Here is a 21,140-nt window from a genome sequence, read left to right on the forward strand (position 1 = left end):
TTACTAAAGTAAAATAAGAATTAAAAAAGACATTAAAGGGTAATAAACACATAGAAAGAAGTAAAAAAGAAATGGGTAGAAGAGACATGAATAGGGAAGCAAGTCAATCATTTCTGTGAGCAGAGTCTTCTAATTTATTAATGACTCCTGGCTACAATCTCACCTCTTATTGGATAAGAAGATTACAAAGTCACAAAGCTGTTAAGACAAACTCTATTTATGTAGTTACATTTAAGCCATATCATTAGAAAAATAGAAATGTATTAATTCAACAGGTATATGTTCTGTACCCCCTATGGGCAATGTACTCTAGTTTCTGGGAATGTAGCAATAAACAAGACAGACAGGATCTGAGTTCAAGGAATTTACTTTCTGGAAAGGAGAGAAGAATAAAGCCTTCCTGTCTTCTACAAGGTAATTTCAGAGTTCTAAGTACTAAGTAAATGCTTAATTTAATGGGCAGACTCCCATAGTAATAATGATAAGAAGATCTTATTAATAACCACTGCAAAATTTATACCCTTTCAAAGAAGAGATGTTAAGATCTTTGTGAAAACAATTGAAACTTAAGAAAATAGTAGCTAGAGAATTCTTAAAGGCTGTAAATGTGAATTAAACTAGTGTAATAGCTTTTAAATTCAGGGTGAGGCAACCAATATTTAGAAAAGTTTAACGTTTGAGAGTTTCAAAGGATATAGCACTTGTTACTTTTTTCCACTATCCATCTATTTTATTCATACCCTTGGAACTGAGGTTGGAATATTGTCCCAAATCTGGCATTAGTGTTTCCCAGTTGGCAGGGCTCAATGGATTGCCATTGCTCGTCGATTGTTATAGTTTTATGCTGAGCCCCTTTATTTTCAGTAACTGCATTTGGAGTTACTCAAGTAGTATTAGAAGGAAAAAGATGATATAAAATGTAAACAAAGGGACAAAGTGACGTCATGTTTACTGGTGAGAGAATTTAATACTGTAGTTATGTAAAATCTTTCTAAGTGATTTTATAAAGTATAACTACAATGAAATCCTTGCAGAATTCATGGAACTTGATCAGAAACTCTGTCCAATAATATAGAAAACTCAAGGGCCAGGCAGCTGTAGAGTGCATGTTTAGTATTCAGGAGTCTCTGGGTTCAATCCTCAGCACTGCCAGAAAGAAAGAGGGACATTAGTAGCCAATGTATTGAGTCTTATTATAATTAATCAGTGTATTTTTGTGCAAGAAAAAATTACATAGAGGCTAAAAATTTATTCACATATTTGACATATTGAGGTATGAGACAGAATGAGGAAAATCTGAATGTATAGTTAGAATATTGACTGTTCATATAGGAAAATAAGTCAAATAAAGCATAATTCATACCATAATCAGAAATATTTTTAAAACATTAAGAGTTCCAATGTTAAAGAATGCCTTTTTGCATCATGCAAGGTCTATATTTTTTTTTTCACAATACCTTTATTTTATTTATTTATTTTTATGTGGTACTGAGGATCAAACTCATCACCTTGCACATCCTAGGCCAGTGCTCTACTGCTGAGTCACAACTCCAGCCCCAAGGTCTATATTTTTTAATTTGAAAAGACTCACAATCAGACTATGTTAATTTTAACCCTTAGTGTATGCATAACAAAATTTCACCCAGTTTAAAGAATAAAAGACAAAGCAGAACCAGCCTTTCTGTAAATTTTTCCACTCACAAATTTAGTAAGAACAGACATGAACAAGTTCATTTGGTGAAATATTTTTACTTCCTAAATTGATTCTTTAAAGAGCTATGAGATTATCTGTTCATTTTAACATAGTTTTGTTTAGCTCATAGATATGTACAAATAGTATGCAAATATGGTGTTGCAATTTTTAAATGACAAAACTATTGGGTTAAAGGACTAGAAAACTGAAGGTTTATTAGAAAAAATTACAATATGAGCAAGTTGAATAAATCTACATTGAAGACAATTTCAACAACAATAAATATGTATTGCGTATTAACCATGTGTTTGTCTATGTTTAACTTAAAAATTTTCTCAATCATGTTACAATGGCAACACTGTCGTAAAGGATAGTGAAATGGATCAGATTTTTGAGGCTAACTGGCTTGTGACATGGTGAATCCACATGTGGAAATTAAAAAATAAAGCAGAGGAGGAGGTAGAGCTCATAAAGGTCATGAGTTTGAAGTAGCATATACTGAATTTTAGTGAGACACCTGGGAATCGATTGTGACTTGGAAGAAAGTTCTGAGCTACTGCTATAGATTTAAAAGAGCATATGCTTGTGAAAGATATGAATTTGAATCCAGGAAGTACTTTGAGATGATAAAAAGAGGACAGAGTTTTGGAGAAAAACCAACTCCAGGCATTAAGAGGGTGCAGTTCTGTTGAGTATCTAAAATAGGAAAGATTTCCCAAGTGGTGCCATATGACCCAGTCAAATAAAACCATTAAGAGAATCTGTAACTCTTATTTCCCAATTGCTTGCTGGTGGTTGGTTTATTAATAGAAACCAGTTATTAAATCAGTCCCTGAAAATGTGTGTATTGCTTACCTTTTCTGTTGTACTCAAACAGGTAGCATGCTGTGAAATTCAGGGAAGTTAGTAAATTAATCCTTATTGAAATACAAGGGTACAGTTGAATGATCTACTGTATGCTTTTATGTAAACATTTCTTGATAACAAATCTTTAACATTTCTCTTCAAAAGTTAACTTTTTAGGTGGGGATCTGGGTTTTAGTTCTTAGATTTAAACTGGGTTCTTGTGTAAGCACATGCTCCAAAACTGAGGTAAACCCTCAGCTGGATTTTTTTTTTTAAGAGATAGAGAGAATTTTTTTAATGCTTATTTTTCAGTTTTCGATGTACACAACATTTTTATTTTATTTTATTTGGTGCTGAGGATCGAACCCAGGACCCTGTGCGTTCCAGGTGAACGCATTACCGCTTGAGCCACATCCCCAGCCCTGGATTTTTTTTTAAATTAATGACTACAGAGAATTATTAGATTGTTACAAATTACACATTGGAGATATAGTTTTCCTGACAGTATATTAAATACTTTTAAACAGTTGCATTGGAAGTGTGTTCATGGTCATTGTTTTTATATAAAAATTGTGTGAGGGGTTGGGGATGTGGCTTAGTGCCAGAGCACTTGCCTAGCATGTGTGAGGTACTAGGTTTGATCCTTAGCACTCCATACAAAAATGAATAAAATAAAGACATGCTGTCTATCTACAATTATAAAAAATAATTTTGTGTGTGTGTGTGTGTGTTGTGTGTGTGTGTGTTGTGTGTGTATTTTCAAATATCAATTAGGGCTGGGCATGTAGCTCAGTAGTAGAGCATTTATTTGCCTAGCATACCTGAAGCCCTTGGATCAATTCTCAGAATTGAACAACAACAACAACAACAAAAAAATCAAAATCAAAAAACAAACTCCCTCAAATGCCACATAGCTCTTCTGTTCCTGGAGCAGAAAACCCATTGTTTGTTTTGCTTTATAATTGCCATGTTATTTTTGAAGAAAGCATTTTCACTGTAATTTCATAGATAAAAGGGTTAATAGATGTCTTCCGGGGGTTGGGTGAATAGTCTGAAATTGTACGCTATTGTGTGAAAACTATGAGAGTATATAGTTAGGTATATAATTTTCTGGTTTGAGCATCCATACCTTTCATCAGATTCTCAAGGGTTTGTCAAGCCATTCCTTTAAAAGGATCAGAAAATGGCTTTTGTTTTTAAATAGTTGGTTCAGAAGTTTAGCGTACTTGAGGAGTTTTGAAGGCTAGTTTTATAATTGGAGCAATTATATAGGAACAGAGGATTACAGACATTATTTAGCAAATCACATTAAGGTTTGTTTTTGTCTCAAAAGCTTCCTACATTATTATGTTCCTCTGTCTAGGTCATCCTGCTGGCATGCTCTTTACCATAATGGTGCTACTGTATTATCCAACCATACCGAGGCACTTAAAACCAGTTCTAAACATTACCTTTTATAACTCACATCTGGCATAGAAAAATAAAAGCATCAGGCTATCTCCTCCAAGTTTTGATCTTGGAAATGTGGAAGGAAGCCAATCACAAAGAGAAAATCCCAGGCTTATCATTTATTAGTAGTATATATATGTGGTTCCTGAGTCTGGTTAAGACAGTGGAGATTTTATTTTTAAAACAAATACTTGATTTCTGATTTCAGAAAGGAAAGAAAAATTTCCTTTCTGAATGTGATTTTTATTAGATGGAATATCTCAGTTGTTGGAAGTCGTATTTTGGAGATTTTGTAAATCATGTTGAAGTATTCCAGACAAGAATTTCACATAACTCTGTTTCCTTTGGACAGATTTTATGTCATCAAAGTAGGTTGCTCATATCTTTTTAAATGCAATGTGCAGGATCTTTATTTGTTCTTTTTAAGGCAGAAAAACAAAAATGAATACAACAACAACAATAAAAATAACTCTCATAAGGCAACAATACTCCATGAATCAACCCATATAATGTCTATCAAAATTTTTTCATAACTATGTCAGTGGGTGAAATTTTTAGTTAAGCCAATCAAGAAATATTTAGCAAGTGTACAGGTTGCAGAATCATATTGGTCATTTAGTATAGTTCATTTCTCCATATTATAACACATTTTAAATATTTTAAGTGATTACTTGCCTTCTCTAAATTAACCACTTTTTAGAGAGTATTAAATTCTGGAACAATGTGAAACTTGTAAGTAGAGTTAACTCTTGATCCAGCCATGAGAAGAAAACCAGAATCCAGTAAATTGATAATAATTGGGAAAAATGTCTCCTCTTGATTGGTAATATTGGACAGATCTCACAAACAACATAATGAAAAACAATTAAAGAGAAAGAGTTGTTAGGGTCCTTGTTGTTTTAAACTATTTTGAAAAAGTACTGTAAATATAATGGATATTACCATGTTTCTGAAAACAAGGAAAATGGTAAGTTGATCAGGATGCAAACAGGAAAACATACTTGTGAATCAATCTAGTAGATTTCTAAGTTGAAAGATGTCCTAAGTAGTGTGATGAAGTACAAAGAGAACAGATAGCAATGAGACCCAAGAGCTTTGGATTGGAGGTTTAATGCTATCTTTTGTCATTAGGATAATCATGTGTTCCAGATTCTGGGAATTGAAGTTGATCATCTCTCTTGCTCTGACACAATTAGTAATATTCTCTTTAATTGTTAAAAATGTTTTGATTTGGATAAGAAATTATATGGTTACCCTACTTATTGTGATGCCTCAGTCTATTTTCATAGGGAAAAAAGTATATGTGCTACTTTTAGTTTTTTTAATGATATGTATTTTTAAAATTTTATTCATTCTTTTTTGTTATACATGGCAGCAGAATTCATTTTGATATTCAAATATAGAATATATCTTATTCTAATTAGTATTCCATTCTTAAAGATATTCACAATGGTGGGATTCACTATGGTATATTTATGTATGTACACAGGAATATTATGTCAGATTCATTCCACTGTCTTTCCTTTTCCCATTCCCCTTCCCTTTCCCTCATTCCCCTATGTCTAATCTACTGCATATCTGTTCTTCCCCTCTTCCTCTATATTGTGGTGGATTAGGTTCCATATATTTCTGAAAATATTTGACCTTTGGCTTTTGGGACTGGCTTATTTCACTTAGCATGATAGTCTCCATATCCATCCATTTACAGGCAAATGTCATGAAGTCATTCTTCTTTATGTGAGTAAAACTCCATTGTATTACTATAAATACCATATTTTCTTTATTCATTCGTCTATTGAAGGGTATCTAGGTTGGTTCCACAGCTTAGCTATTGTAAATTGTGCTGCTATAAAATTGATGTGATTGTGTTACTTGTAGTGTGCTGATCTTAAATCCTTCGGGTATACGCTGAAAAGTAGGGTAACAATCAAATGTGGTTCTATTCCTAGTTTTTTTGAGGAATCTTCATACTGTTTTCCAGAGTACTTGCACCAATTTGCATTCCCACCAGCAATGTATGAGTGTAGCTTTCTCTTCACATCCTCACCAACAGTTATTGTTATTTGTATTCTTGATAATTGCCATTCTGATTGGGGTGAGATGAAATCTCAGTATAGTTTTAATTTGCATATTTGTTGAAAATTCATATCTCTTCTTCTGAGAAGTATCTGCTCAGTACTTTTAGTTTTTAAAGTTGTAATAATTGAAATGGAATCTTTTGTATAATCAAGAGTTTTACAATCAAAAATTCATTATAAGAATAACTGGGATAATTAAATATTAGTATATGCATCTGGGCAGAATGATTTGGGTACTGTTATAAGAGTACTTTTACATGAATAATGTAATTCTTGAACAAATTAGTATTATTCCCAGTTAGTTCTGTAATGCCTATATTTTCCAAAAATGTGTTGTGTTGAAACCAAGTCAGAGACCATGACTACAAGCAATGTTGAGATTTAAACTAAGTTTTGGAATAAAGAAGAAGCACAAATTATGTTTTTATGAAAATTCAATGGCTTTACTGAACTGAATGAGAAAAATGGAAGCAATTATTTCATAATTTCTTCAGTTTTCAATTCAGTGTGGAATGTTTTTAGTTTGCTTCTTATCATCTTCAAGAGGTATTTAGGTGTACTTCCGTTAGCTTTTGAAAATGATAATAATTTTATTCTTTTATTAAATCATTATCAGCAATCATGCATTTTAATGTAAGCAGTGTGCAGTCCTTAAACAAAAAAGATTTTTTTTTCATACAGCTCTATTCCTGAATCCAGTTGTATTTCTGAAAATCCATTTAATCTCTTCAAAATGACTGCACTTTAACTTTTTAAATTTCTTCCTGCAAAGCTGTTGGAGGACTTGTATTAATTTGAAACAAAATAAAACAAAACCACTTTTTATCACTAGCAAATGAGTTTCCAATTGAAGGTCCCTTTACCAATAAAAAGAGGAAGCTGATTTTGCCTAAATCTGAGAATCTTGACCATCAGGAAGACTCCAGAAAGTTGGCACACAGGAGCCAGCTCACCATATGGAACTTTAAAATACACAGTTTCGGGAGGAAAAAAAATAGAGGATATCAAATGCTACACAGCCTTATTAAAAACATGAATTAGAAAATGTACATGAAAGTATCTGGTCACTACTTGTAGTTTTGATTTGATACTCAATGGATGTTACTTGAGTGAATGAGCAAGATCTAGGAAGAGTAGGAAGATCTAGGAAGAGTCAAGGGATTGTATACCAAATAATGCTCTTTCTTTTATTTTTTTCTATGCCAGCCAAGAACCTCTCCTGTAAAGAATAGTACAAATGACCAATAATATAAGTTCATTTCACAGACTCAGCTATTTTTATGAGCTTTATGTGTCTTTTTCCATCATTCAAATTATTTTTTTTACCACCCAAATCTGACATTGAAGATTCTGAACCACCTAGATTAGGATCAAAGGTCACCAAAAGACTCAATTTTACTATCTCCATCTACTGGCAGGGAGGAACTATACCCAAGCATCTGGACTGGCATAGAAAAGAGGAGAAAGAACATTTAAAAGGTAAGCAAAACATATGTTTTTTTAAATTTTTTAAAAACGTGTCTCATTACACTCTACTATAACTAAGATTGGTACAAACCATCTTAAAGCAAGTGAGAGAATCTCTTTAGGTGGAATAATGTTCTTACCTGTAGCTCTAATACAAACAAGTGGAGACCTGAACACCTTCTTTGATGTTGGCTGTTACGTCTTTGCTCTTCCCAACTTCTGTCTAGTCATTCCAAGGCTTAAGTGCTATTCTCACAATATCCCTGATAGTTTTCAGACTGCAGTGTGCTTGCTGGAATGCCTATACATAAGTTCTCATTTCCTGAAATTCTCTGAAATATTAAATATGACTTTACCTGGCAAATTATTATGACTGTTGAGAGAGTAGAGATACGTTTCTTTATTGAGCTGTAATTTATTATTCTGGTTTTTCTCTGGTACTTTTCCATTGTTCATTCATTAGTATTTTTGTTTGGCTGAAAGTGCCAAATAATTGTCTGGGGTTGTGTCTCAGTGGTAGAGTGCTTGCCAAGTATGTGTGAGGCACTGGGTTTGATCCTCAGCCCTGCATAAAAATAAATAAATAAAATAAAGGTATTCTGTCCGTCTACAAGTTAAAAAATTTTTTCAAAGATAAGTGACAAATAAAACTTTCTTGGTAATTGATGAGTAAGCCTTAGTACATATTTATATCAGTATTTTTTTTGAATTTGGTATTTTGCTTACTCATTAGAAATCTTCTGAAATTGCATTGGTTCACTTTTAACAAGATTATTACGTTGTGATCAAACTTTGCAGTATGATAACTGTTATAAAATACTTCTGTGGTTTGTGTGGTTGTACAGTAATAGATCTCTGTAATTCATGTTTTAGATAATGAGTACAGTTATCTCTAAGGCTTATGTTATGCATATCTTTCTTTAAAAAGCCCTCAACCTGAGAATAGGGATATCAGCCCCATGTCAAGATAATTAATAACATTAAAATGCTGCAATTACATTAATTATAACTTGTACATATTTCCTAATAGTTCTCCTTTCTCCTTTCTCCCAACCCACATTGGCTTATATTTTTTGTACTTTTTTTTCATGGAAAATATTATGTTTCTTTCAGAAGAGGAATGGGTGGATTCATAGGGAAACATGGGTGGAGAGTTTTCAACTTCAAAATTAGCTTTCAGAGGCAAGAATTTTCAAGGCAATGCTGTGCTCAGACAGGTCTGTTCACTTCTGGGAGGTCATGAATGCAGCTGTTCCATTTGCTCAGACAGGGATTAGACTCATATAAACAGTGCAGATGTCATAAAGAGGGATTCTCAAATCTTGTGGTGTCTGATGATGCCCAATCTGACAGACATATCCTCAGAATCTCCCCTGAGATCAGAAGACAAGGAAGTAGATATTTTTGAACAATGTTGAAAGGACTAGTGATAATGGAGTGTTGGAGAAAAATCTCGCCTCACAAATGGAACTTCTGGTGGACTTGGTTAAGTCAAATTCAGTCTCTACATTGAGTAAAACCGTGTATCTCCTGCAATCTGTTCCTTCCTCCATTTCACCTCCTCTTTTCAGCTCTCTTTTTCCTTTATGTTTGGCTCAATTTAAAATTATTGTGATAAAACTCGTTGCTGAAGAATCCAGCTAATGGATATATTCAAGGCCACTCTAGAATTAAGGATACCGAAAATCTTCTTTATGTGTATTCACTCTTTAACCCCAACCCTTCTAGTTGATAAAATAGGGTAAGCTGGAATGGAATAGGTTGGCACAGGGTATCCTCATCATTATTTAAATGTGTGTTTTGAGAAGGACCTATTTTCTCACCAAAATATATTTTTTATTATTAATTTTCATTCATTGTTTCTTTTAAATACATCACATTTACATTTTTCATATTTTTACATCACTGAAATGAATAAAAATTGTTAAAGGGTAGTGCATGGGTTGGGGAGGCAGTGGTTTCTACCAGAGCAGAATGGTTAGGACATTCATGAGCATATTTTATTTATACTTTGTCTAATGACGGGTGGTCTTGTCCCAGTGTATTTATTCCAGATTTCATTATGTGGAATTCCTGAAAAGAAAAACCACATGTAGTAATCTTTTATCTTGCTACAAACATAAGTTGTAAATAGTAAATATTTCTTATGGAAATGTAAACACTTTATCACTAATTGACAACACTTAGTAACTCTGAAATATAAGATATGAGGATGTTTTGTATATAAATGACTGAATTTTTTTTTAATCTTAGGGTAGAATTCATGAGTCATGGACTCATTACAGATACATTATATGCATTCACTTTTGAAGGTGAAATGCTAAATACAAACAGGAAACAGTAGTCTCATTTTTCAGCAATAACATATATGGCTGAATATATTAACACTGTAATAAATATATTCCTACCTATTTTCCTTAGGATTCATTCATTTGCCTGATGTACAGCTTAGCCTGATGCACAACTTAGTCTAAAAAATTTTAAACATTTTAAATTCTCATTAAAAACATACAATAATGGACTTACAAATCTGTGAAAGACTTAAGTTTGTAGTGACTGTCGTTTTCTTGTAATTTTCATTGGTAAATTCTAAAAATTATCCCATCATAATGTCAATACTTTACCTAGTCATTGTGAACTCACAAAGAAATAGGAGGTAACATCAGGCCATTTTGGAGATTGCTGGTAAATTCCAGTCTGAATGTTGTAAATTATATGTCCCATGCAGTTAGAAAGTTGGTAGATCCTGAGACTCAAGAACAGATGTTCTTTATTGAAAATATTTTCTCTTAAATTTGTTTCTTAAAAGGTATATATAATAGGAATTTGTGCTTAATCATGTTAGCCATTTTTTGCCATAATAATATTACTTGGTATATAAATGTACTTGTTGCTTAAAACATTTCAGAACTCCTAATATTGTTACTCTCTACATTGAATAATAATATAATTCAATAGGAGAGTTGATTCACTAATTTTTAAGGTGAATGTTTCTTATGTAATTGAACTACTCCTAATGTATCTCTCTTCTACATTCTGGTTTGGCCTCTTCCTGGTGTCTAAATTAATGTGCAACTTAACAAAGAAAGAAAACAGCATTGCCTAAACATGTTTCACAGTATTAGGGTGTGTGATTATATGTGTATGCAATTATATTCATTACTAATTGGTGTGTGTAAAGGCCTTAAAGAGATTCTGTTTATGCACTTGACTATTTATCCTGTGCCATAATAGGTATGAAGATTATTGTCAGTTTTTCTTCCATATTTGAGCATTCATGTTAAAGTCACTCCATTGTACAAAACCAAAATGGGTTATTTTTATGATTACTCAGAAGCTTAAAATACCAGGCTGTCAAATCCTGACCATTTCTAAATCATATGTCTCAAGACAAGAAGATTTTATAGCTCTTATTTGATGGGTCTTTTTATGATGTAAAGTCAGGCATTTTTGAATGTGAAAGTGGATACTAACAATAATCACACCAGGGAAACAGATTTAAACCAATGTTATTCCAGGCAAACCCAAACACTTCTACTACAGAATGATTTTGATTGCAGTTATAACAAATTGTAACTGTAACTGGCTTAAATAGTAAAAGTGATTTATTTATTAAAGTAACTGAGAAGCCCAGAGAGGAGATGAGTTTATTGTATGATTTAGCGCAACTTTTCTGTATAGTGATATATCTGCTCGTTTCTGTGCATTGACCTTTTTATCAGACTTTTATCAGCCTAAATGACTACCATAGTTTTGAGTCTCACTTTTACACCCAAAATTGTCTAGTCTCCCAGTGTTGAAAAATGGCCTTTGAGTTCACTCTGATCTGTGCATTAGAGTGATCCAGGCAACAAAGGAAATGGACTTGTATTGATTTCCCAGAATGCTTCTGGGTAGGATCAGTCTCACCTTTATCCAGGGTTGATGGGGGACCCTGGGAAAATGCTCATTATTTTAACTTTCCTCGTGTACTTCTGAACACAGGCCTTCATTTACAACTATTTCCATAGACTAAGAGGCTAATGGTTTAGTTCTTGTACTCCTCATTATATTCAAAAGAATGACACATCTTTTTTTTTAATGTTAGCATCATGAAACAGTAAAACTTCTGCAAATTGTTTCTTTTCTTCCTTCTTTAGTCAGCTATAGAAAGAAATTTTAAATCATTGCCTAAAAGTCAGTGCTACTTGCATAATCACTTTAATCTTTTTTGAGACTGGAACCTTTATACATATGGCCAGTTTTGTATTATGTCTTACATAACATTCTCCTGTTCTCTAGCATCAGGATATCTGTAGTAGATTTTTATTCTCATTCTATTTAACAGAATTTAATAGTCAATGTTTCTCCTTTATTTATATACTGCTTTGTAATTATTTTACTTTGTATAATTATCATATCCTTTGAATTTTTAGACAAATCACTGATTAATTCCAGTTGATACAAAATAAATCAGTGATTTGCTTAAAATAACAGATTTTGTCATTCATCAATTCATATTTCAGAGTTTTGGTAAAATAATTACTGCAATTGTAGTATTCTCAGAGTGTGGCAAATTATAGAGCATGTTCTAATTTTACAAATAAGTGGGCTTAATAAGAAAATGGAAAGTCTCAGTAATGAGTACTCTGACTTGTCACCTTCAGCTGTGATATATGTGTAGATTAAAACAAATGAACCTGCAGTAGGATATAAAATGTTAATTAAAGGACTTTAGTTAGGGGGTATTCATTGTTAAATCTTCTTATTTTTATTCTGTACAGTCTCTGGAAACTTAGGAGTAGTGGTTGAAATGTTAATATAAATCTAAAATTGTTTTCTGCCTTGTCCCAGGGTATCAAGTTTTCTTACACTATCAAAGAGTGTTAGATAGTGCTGGGTGCCAGGCTCAGAATTGGAAACTAGATATGGATGTCAACAAAAATAATTTGCCACCTTGAAATCATAGTGTAGTGGAAAAGAATATAGCCAGCATATACATTATAATTAAAATATGCATTATATTAAAGGAATGTAAATTGAAATCAGTGATTGTATTTTTAAGAAGCTTACATCTGAACTGGGTTTTGTTTATGAATATTAAATCACTGGTATACATGGTCTAGGAATGGTACTATATTGAAGACTTAAAAGTGTCCATATTAGGGCTCAGTTGGTAGGGTGCTTGTCTTGCATGTACAAGGCCCTGGGTTCAATCCCCAGCACCACAAAAAAAAAAAAAAAAAAAAAAAAGTGATCACATTAGAAGGACAGGGTTTTGTTTATTTTCTGATGTCCTAAGCTCCTGGGAAGGTGCTGATATACAGTAGGTTCTCAGTATGTAGTGTTAGGTTTTTCATTCCCTTGAGGAGCAGAAATGACTGTTATCTAAAATAAGTTCAAGAACTTCAATTGGACATATCCCAAATGATTGTTAGTTTTTGCGGTTTACTTAATATGGAAGTACCTTCTTTCATTTTCTTTTAGTGGACATTTTGTTCTTGGAATTTGTAAATAGTTTGAGGTAAACAAAACTAGATTTGTTGATTGTTTTTGTTTTATTTGTGTTAAAGATATGGGAAATGGTAGATCGAACCCATGATAAAAAAAAAAAAAACAGTAAAACAAAACAAACAAAAAACTAGAGTCTGGGTTTTCTGTTCATTATATTATCATACTTTTGTATTAATGATTGGAATTAAAAACCTTAAGCATGCCAATAGGTTACTTCTATAGAGATTGAATTGATGTGGGAGATATTTGTCAGTGTTTAAAATTCAATTATATCTTGTAGAAAATACAGTTAGAATGAAATTCCTCTGGATTTTCTGGACAAAAAGGAACTAGCTTTGGTGTGTGTGTGTGTGTGTGTGTGTGTGTGTGTGTGTGTGCGCGCGCGCGCGCGCGCATAGAGAGAGAGAGAGAACCTTAGGATTTTAACCAATTTCTAAAATGAAAAACAAGATACAGTGACTATTAATGAAATGCTTTTTACATAATACGAAAACAGTGGCCTGGTAGAGAGGTCCTTCGGTTAAATTCCTACCACAGTCAAAAAAAAAAAAAAAAAATTAAAGAGGAGAAGAAGAAGAACATGTCAGAAACCTTGGCTTTGTTGGGGAAAGTGCTTCCCAGAGACATAAGTCTCCAAGGACACATTTTCCTCACTGACTCTCAGGAAGCTGAGGCAGGAGGATCAAAAGTTCAAGGCCAACCTCAGCAGCTTAGTGAGACCCTAAGCAAATAAGCAAGGACCCATCTCAAAAATAAAAATTAAAAAGGAGATGTAGCTCAGTGGTAAAGAAACCCTTTGTTCAATCACTAGCACAAGAAAAAGAAAGAGGTGGGAAAGGGGAAAAAAGAACACAGTGTATATCTGGAAATGAAAACATCTAAACCCACAGAACATCTGTGAAGTCTATCAGTTTTTGGGTGACAGGTTGTTACAGTCTTGATCTTGTGAAACAGAAGCAGAATTCTTAAAGCTGGTAAAACCTAACCAAGATTGGAGACTTGTTTTGTTTTTCCCCCGATTCTCATTTCTGAACTTTTATGCTAACATCAAATTAAAATATTAGAATACAGAAAGACATGTATCATTTATCTTTATGAGTTATATGTTATCCTTAAACTTCTTTTTTAGTGCTATCTTTCTTAATAGTATATCATTTTGAAATATTACAACTTTTATTTATTTTTATAATTCTGTTACTATCACTTTCATCCTTAATAAATAAAGTTTTAAATGTGTAAACCATGTGTCATGCAAGGCAAACATTTTGGAGTTGCTGTGATTTTAATTGCTGTGATTTAATACATACAGAGTATAATATATCTATATAATTAAATTGTATATGTATGTATATATATACATATAGTCAACTATTTTACACTGTTTACATTATTAATCACTTTTGTTTTCCTTTTTAATATATTTTTCTTCATTTTAATTTTCTGTACTCCTACCTTAAGAAGAGTTGAACCACATAAAATGACTTTGTGCATAATTATAATTTTCAGAATTTAGTGTTTACATATATTTTTCTTTTTAAACCTAAGCTATATAAGATTTATTCTTGTTTCAGTATACATTGCAAGGATTACATTGTCAATATTTTAGTCATTTGACTACAAATGTGTTTTATTTAATTGGTACCTTGAGTAGTCACAAAAATACTGCATACTTGTCTCATCCCTAAAATATAATAAACTTATGTTTGAAAAGATGATGTTTAAAACAACAGAACCGTTAAGTTCAGAGTTCTTATTTTGTAGAACTTAATGTTTGTTGCTTTTTTTCTTTCTTTTTTTTCATCTTGATTACAGGCCCTCGTTGCTTGAGATTCACATAAAACTTTGATAGTCATGTGCAGATCACATGTTGGGTAGCAAACCTGACCGCATGTTTAGGTGAATATTTTGGGTGCAGCAATTTAATTTAAAAAGAAATTACAATTTTTTTTTAACCACAGATACAGGCTAGATTGTCAAGTCTTTAAATGATGTTTAATTATACTGTAACACAGTTATGAATTATAAGGAAAAATATGTTAACCTAAGTTTAAGTATATGCATGTTAGCCATGAGCTTTTTTGACTGAAGATATAAAAATAGAATTCAGATCTTTTAATAGCCAGGTAGTTTTCTAGATTTTAAATGAAAGAGTAAACACAGTTGTTTGTGAAGCAGAGTCATTTGTTTAGAGACTTAGCAGTCACTCAATTTTAATAAATCTGTCCTGAAAAACTAATTTATTAAAAAAATTAGTCACCTAAATATAAGCTATTACTGTAAATACTTCTGAAATATGTAATTATTGGAAGAAACTTTAGAGAATGATAGTTTTTGCTTCTTTTTTTTTTTTTTTTTATAACGAGATGTTGAATCCAGGGGTGTTTTACCACTGAGCACATCCCCAGCCCCTTTTTTTTTTTTTTGAGAGAATTTTTTAGTATTTATTTTTTAGTTTTCGGTGGACACAAAATCTTTATTTTATTTTTATGTAGTGCTGAGGATCAAACCCAGCACCCTGCACATGCCAGGCGAGCGCACTACTGCTTGAGCCACATCCCCAGTCCCCAAGCCCTTTTTATTTTTTGTTTTGAGGTAGGGTCTCACTAAGTTGCTGAGGGCCTCACTAGATTGCTGAGGCTTGCTTTGAATTAGTGATCCTCCTGCCTCAGCCTCCTGAGACGCTGAGATTACAGGTGTATGACACCACAGCCCACAACAGCTTGTTTTTAAAGGAAATATTTGTGACCAAAGTTCAAGAATTTAATTTGAATAGTTAACAATCATCATTTTCTTAATAATGTTGTAGTTTGTCAGTATGTGGAGAATCCATCTCACTTGATAGTGCCATCTGTGTTAGGAGATATACCGGTGCTAAATTATGGGCACAAAAGAAGTAATAATAATTTCATATAAATTCTTATAGTCAACAGCAATATCAAATATTAGCATCCAGTGTGGGGGAACATGATACCGAATAAACTGCTTATTGATCATGAAAATTTAGGCATTGAGAAGGCGGCATTAGATTACGTAATTTTAAAGTCACAAATACATCTTTTAAAATTGTTTTTATACTTACACTGCTCAAAACAATTTTAATTATTAACCTTAATAATATTCTAAGGAATTCATGACCCTTTTCTTGAAGTGTCTCTTAAATTCAATAAATTTCTAAGATACATTTATTAATGTGAAATAATGTTAACATATTTTGCCTAACATGAATATCAAAAGAAAAGTAGGTATAATTACTATAAATTAGTGTTGGAGATTAGAACACAAAGACATACCTTCAACCTAACCAGCTTTCCACAACAATAGAATGGTATTTGTTTTCTAATATTATATAAGAAATTATCCCAACTTTGGCAGCTTAAAATTCCCTTTGTTAATGCTCCTGTCCACACGTCAGAAGTCAGAAGTGAAAGCCTCCTGTTATTGGGCTTTTGATCAGGGTTTCAGAAGGATAAAATCAAAAAGCTTTGTTTCTAGAGGCCTTGGAAATGACCGTGTGTCTAGGTTCTTCCAGGTGGCAGGTGTTTTAGGACTCAGGTCCCCCTTCCTTGTCATAGTCTACTCTTAGCTTCCAGAGGCTTCTCGCATCCCTTGCCAGATAGCCTCCTCCATTTTCAAAGTCAGCAACAAAGAATCTCTCTCCTTTTCACTCTCCCTCACACTCTGAATTCTCTGAGTTGAAGAAGGACCCAGCTTCTTTTATTGCCTCACTTGATTAGTGTAGGCCCAGTTAAATTGTCTGCCTTTTGATTAACTCAGACTCAACTAACCTGTTCCTGGGAGGAATAGCCCATGGTTGCCCACTCCAGCCAGAGGTTTATTGAGAGATGAGGAATATTGGGGGTCATCTTAGAGTTCCGCCTACCGCCTTAGGCAGTGAGATCTCTGGTGTGCATTCAGGAAGTTTAAGATATTGAGTAGGGAAAGAGGGGACTGGGAAATCTGTTAGTTAAAAGGGAATTCAGTTATGGCAAATGAAAGTCATAGAGAAGAGGAAGGTGGAGGAAACTCTTAATAGAAATGCAAAGAAGAAAAATGTAAAATGTAAAATTGATGATTTAATAGGACTTACTAAATCTGTATTGAAGTTTGAAGGGAAAGGACAAGAGGAAATGAATTAAATGAGGTTTATCCTATTTCTGTTAAGTAAATATAAATGTCTATGGCATCGGATGTTGAGAGAGCGGTAAATGAATAATCATACTCTTATCTTTCTATAACTACAAACCAATGTTCAGTGTTGGGGAGCAGAACTCTCAGTCATCAAAATGAATGCAGAATTACTATGGTTAAATCTGTTCTCATGAAGTTATGAGTGTATAAATGTTGACCCAGAATATTGAGTGTTAGATATCTTGGCATGAATATTTCATTATGTGCTTTGCAGTTTGAAGGAATAGAATCAGAGGAAATGAATACCCGCCCCCCCCCCCCCCCTTGAAGTGTTTGGGTTGCCATTTAGGGCTTTAAAAATTTATAAAATTACACTGTAAATTGAATGAAGGATAGTTTAAAAGTTCTGTTATTATCATCATCATTATTATTATTATTATTATTATTATTGTAGTAGTAGTAGTAGTAGTAGTAGTAGTAGTAGTATTTAATCTACTTAAATGGACTTTCATGGCTTGAACACCATAGTGTCTTACTTCTCAGGGTTTTTTTGAGTGAGAGAATGAGTGCTCATTTGACAAATAGCAATTATGAATTTTCACTTAACTCTCAAATTGGTGGGTATAAAAACAGATTTATTTTAGAAATGCTAATTTGCCCTTCCCCTCAATTTTTCTCCCAACATTCAAATCAAAAGAAAGATGTTATTAGCAACATATTTTAGCAGATGTAAAATAATTCAAGATGTAAAGTAATCCGTACCTAATGAACTTGGTATCTGTTTCATGCTATCCTCTGAAAATTCAGAATTCAAGTGAGTATCTTTAGGCCCTAAGGTGTTCTGCAAAATTTCTTATATTTTAACATCTTTGATTAATGCTTACTATTTTCATCATAACAACACATTAAGACCATAACTTTGATCTCATTTTTACATTTTAAGTTCCTTTAGTAATTTCAGTTCATGTGAAATTTTGAGGTTGTGTTGGATGACCCTTCTTCCAAAATTATGGGCCCCTAAGTAAGCATAAGTTTTTAAGATTATTTTGTCAGCTCTGTTTTGAAAGCATTAAGAGTAAGAAGCAGGTAAAAAGCTTTAAATGGCATGTGGTGTGGTGTGCTGATTGACATTTAATAGATCAATAAGAAGAGCAAATAACTTCTTAGTTTATTATTCAATTTCTGCCTCTTTTATCCTCACATTTCTTTTTCTTCAACTATCTCTTATTTTCTCATATATGATATTCATACAAACTCTAAATTACTTATTCCCTGGGCTCTGCTGTTTACAATTAGGGTACATTAATCATTATTTGCATTTTTAATTTTTTTAATTGTTGATAGATCATTATTTATTTATATGTGGTGCTGAGAATTGAACTCAGTGCCTCACACATGCCTGGTAAGTGCTCTACTGCAAGCCCCAGCCCCAGCCTCATTATTTGTATTTTTAAAAGCAATAGTATATGAAGCTTATTTTTATTGTAATATGGTTTATGTTTGATAATTTCTTGGATATTTGAATCTTAACTTTATTGTGATTTTAGGATTCTGCAGAGCTGATGATTGACACTTTGGTAATTAGCTTTAAAAAGATGAATTTGCTATATTATTTAAATAGTAATATACATAGGATTTTATTTAATAATGTTGAAATAACTTTTTTGGATGTGGTTTGAAAAGAGTGGTGGTTGGTTTATATTTTTCACAAGTGTACTGAACACTTGTTTGGGGTAAAATGTGAATAGTGAAAAACACTTATTTTGAAACCTATAATTTTTGAAATGTCTCTTCTAAAAAAATGTCCATCTCTTATGTTTTTCCTTTAGGAGTACAAAATCCCCAGCATGAGAGAATTATTACTGTGTCTACAAATGGGAGTATTCACAGCCCAAGGTTTCCTCATACTTATCCAAGAAATATGGTCTTGGTATGGAGATTAGTAGCAGAGGAAAATGTGTGGATACAACTTACATTTGATGAAAGATTTGGGCTGGAAGACCCAGAAGATGACATTTGCAAGTAAGTTAGCATACTTCACCTTGAATTCTGACAGAACTTAACAACTGTTGTCTTTCAAATTTTTTCCTTGTTGTGCTTTGAAATGGCACCTTTGTTTTGATTTTCTAATGAGCTAAGAAAGTTACCACCTTATTTATGCTGTATTTCATTTAGTCTTCATTTAAAATGAGAATACACAGAAATATACATAAACAGTTATTACTTCTATTTCTAAAGTGACTTGTGTTAATTTTTGGTAAAAAAAAGTGTATAAAAAAAGAAAAGGAATAGAGAACAGAAATTCATGTAAAGGAATGCAGTTGTGCTAGAAAACATAAATTAACATTAGTGCTAATAATTTTACATTTGAGCTCCCAGACAACCAAATCAATAAGATAAATATAAGCAATTTAAAGGAAAAGCTGTATCTGTGGGTATATATTATCTAGATGTGCATACTGATCCATAGCTATATCTATTTCTATATATATCTGAATTGATAGATACATGGTATACATACAGAGGTGATTAAGAACTTTGAATGTTTCATCACAAAGAAAGAGTATAGTTCTGACAGCAGAATTTGAAGTTTAAGCTAGCTTTATTCCGTAGGTGGGAATTCATCATAATTCTTATAGCAGCATCCGTGAACCAAAGTCAGCTGGAATTTTTCACCCACGCAAAAGACCACCTACTGTATGTCATACAAATATTACTCTTTAAATCCCATATGAATACACTTGTCAAGGTTGGGTGGTCTTATAGAAGATTTTTCACTTCAGTGGCATTCGTGTATCATGAAAATATTTTACTTGAACTTTGTCACAGGGTCCTTTATTTTCTCTTTGATTCACAACTTAAAAGAGAATTTTTATTTTATCATATACTATAGATAAATATTTCAATATGCATGAAATAAACTTTGTACTTGCTGTCATCACAATTTTTATCTTTAGCCTTTACATACTATTTTTCATATTTCTTTGTTCAGTGACTGTACATTTCATATTATATTTTTTTTCCTTACATCAGTGATTTTAAATCTCCAGAATTAGGAGCTTTGCTAACTGTCTTCAGAAAATTGTGTTAACATTCTTTCATTCCGTAGATGAGGAAACAGAGACCAGAGACGTGGGCTAGCTGTACTAGATCTCATTTATATATTGTAACTAAGCAAATGCTAAAACTAATTTTTCCTTACACCTCTGAAGGGGATTTTTTACCATGCACACCTCTCATTTACTTCTCATAAACAAGATCTCATAGTCTTGTTAAAAATTGTGTAGGATCTATGAGTTTGCCCTACTTGCAAAGTAGTAGTTTTGTCCACCAAAGTTTCGTGGATATTAAAAGAGGACAGGAGACTCTTTGGTCAGAAACAAAAGACTTTATTACAATAGTGGCAGCTTGAAGAGTAGCACGTTCTTTTGCTTTTTACCTGATTTCCATTTCCCACAAGTCAATACCAAGAGTGTCCATGTGACAACTTCTCACCTAAATGGTAGTTGTACAGAAAAGGAAGCATACTATATGTGTGTACATATGTACATATTTATGTGTGTGTAATATACATTACTAAATAATAAAAACTAAAGTATCAGTCCTGCATGTCACAAGTAATGTGTGATACAACTTTAACCAGAATGTGACTTAACTTTAGAAAAGTGATCCTTTCAGTGGTTTTGAGGTCCCCTTTTCATGTTCCTCCCTGATCATCTTCTCTCTGTGAATATAATCATTGTCCTAAATTCTTTACTTTTTTCTTGATTTTCTCAATAATTTTCAACATGTGTGTATTTTCCTAGTACTGTCCTATGATACATAGTTTATTGTTAGCCTGTTTTAAAATATGTATCAGTGGATTAATATTATATGATTTTTTGTGACTTGATACATATTTCAAAACAAGGAAAACCTAATGGTATTATATTTTTAATATTAGTTCACGTTGATGCTCATAGCTTAGATCACTTTTTTTCCTTGAT

General features: G+C 32.6%; 1 protein-coding gene across 2 annotated transcripts in view; it reads left to right on the top strand.

The window, feature by feature from the left end:
• The window catches only part of PDGFC (platelet derived growth factor C), a 202,424-nt gene that overhangs the window by 94,584 nt on the left and 86,700 nt on the right, over window positions 1–21,140 (top strand). Inside the window, exons 2-3 of one of the 2 annotated variants that reach the window (XM_081304957.1) lie at window positions 7,485–7,545; window positions 18,984–19,176. In XM_081304957.1, coding sequence (XP_081161083.1) covers window positions 19,076–19,176 — 101 coding nt within the window. In that variant the 5' untranslated portion in view covers window positions 7,485–7,545; window positions 18,984–19,075. The remainder of the gene's footprint in view (window positions 1–7,484; window positions 7,546–18,983; window positions 19,177–21,140) is intronic. The other variant, XM_081304956.1, reaches the window with a different exon arrangement.

This window comes from Spermophilus citellus (assembly GCF_964194105.1).
Source record: "Spermophilus citellus genome assembly, chromosome: 8".
Lineage (NCBI taxonomy): Eukaryota > Metazoa > Chordata > Mammalia > Rodentia > Sciuridae > Spermophilus > Spermophilus citellus.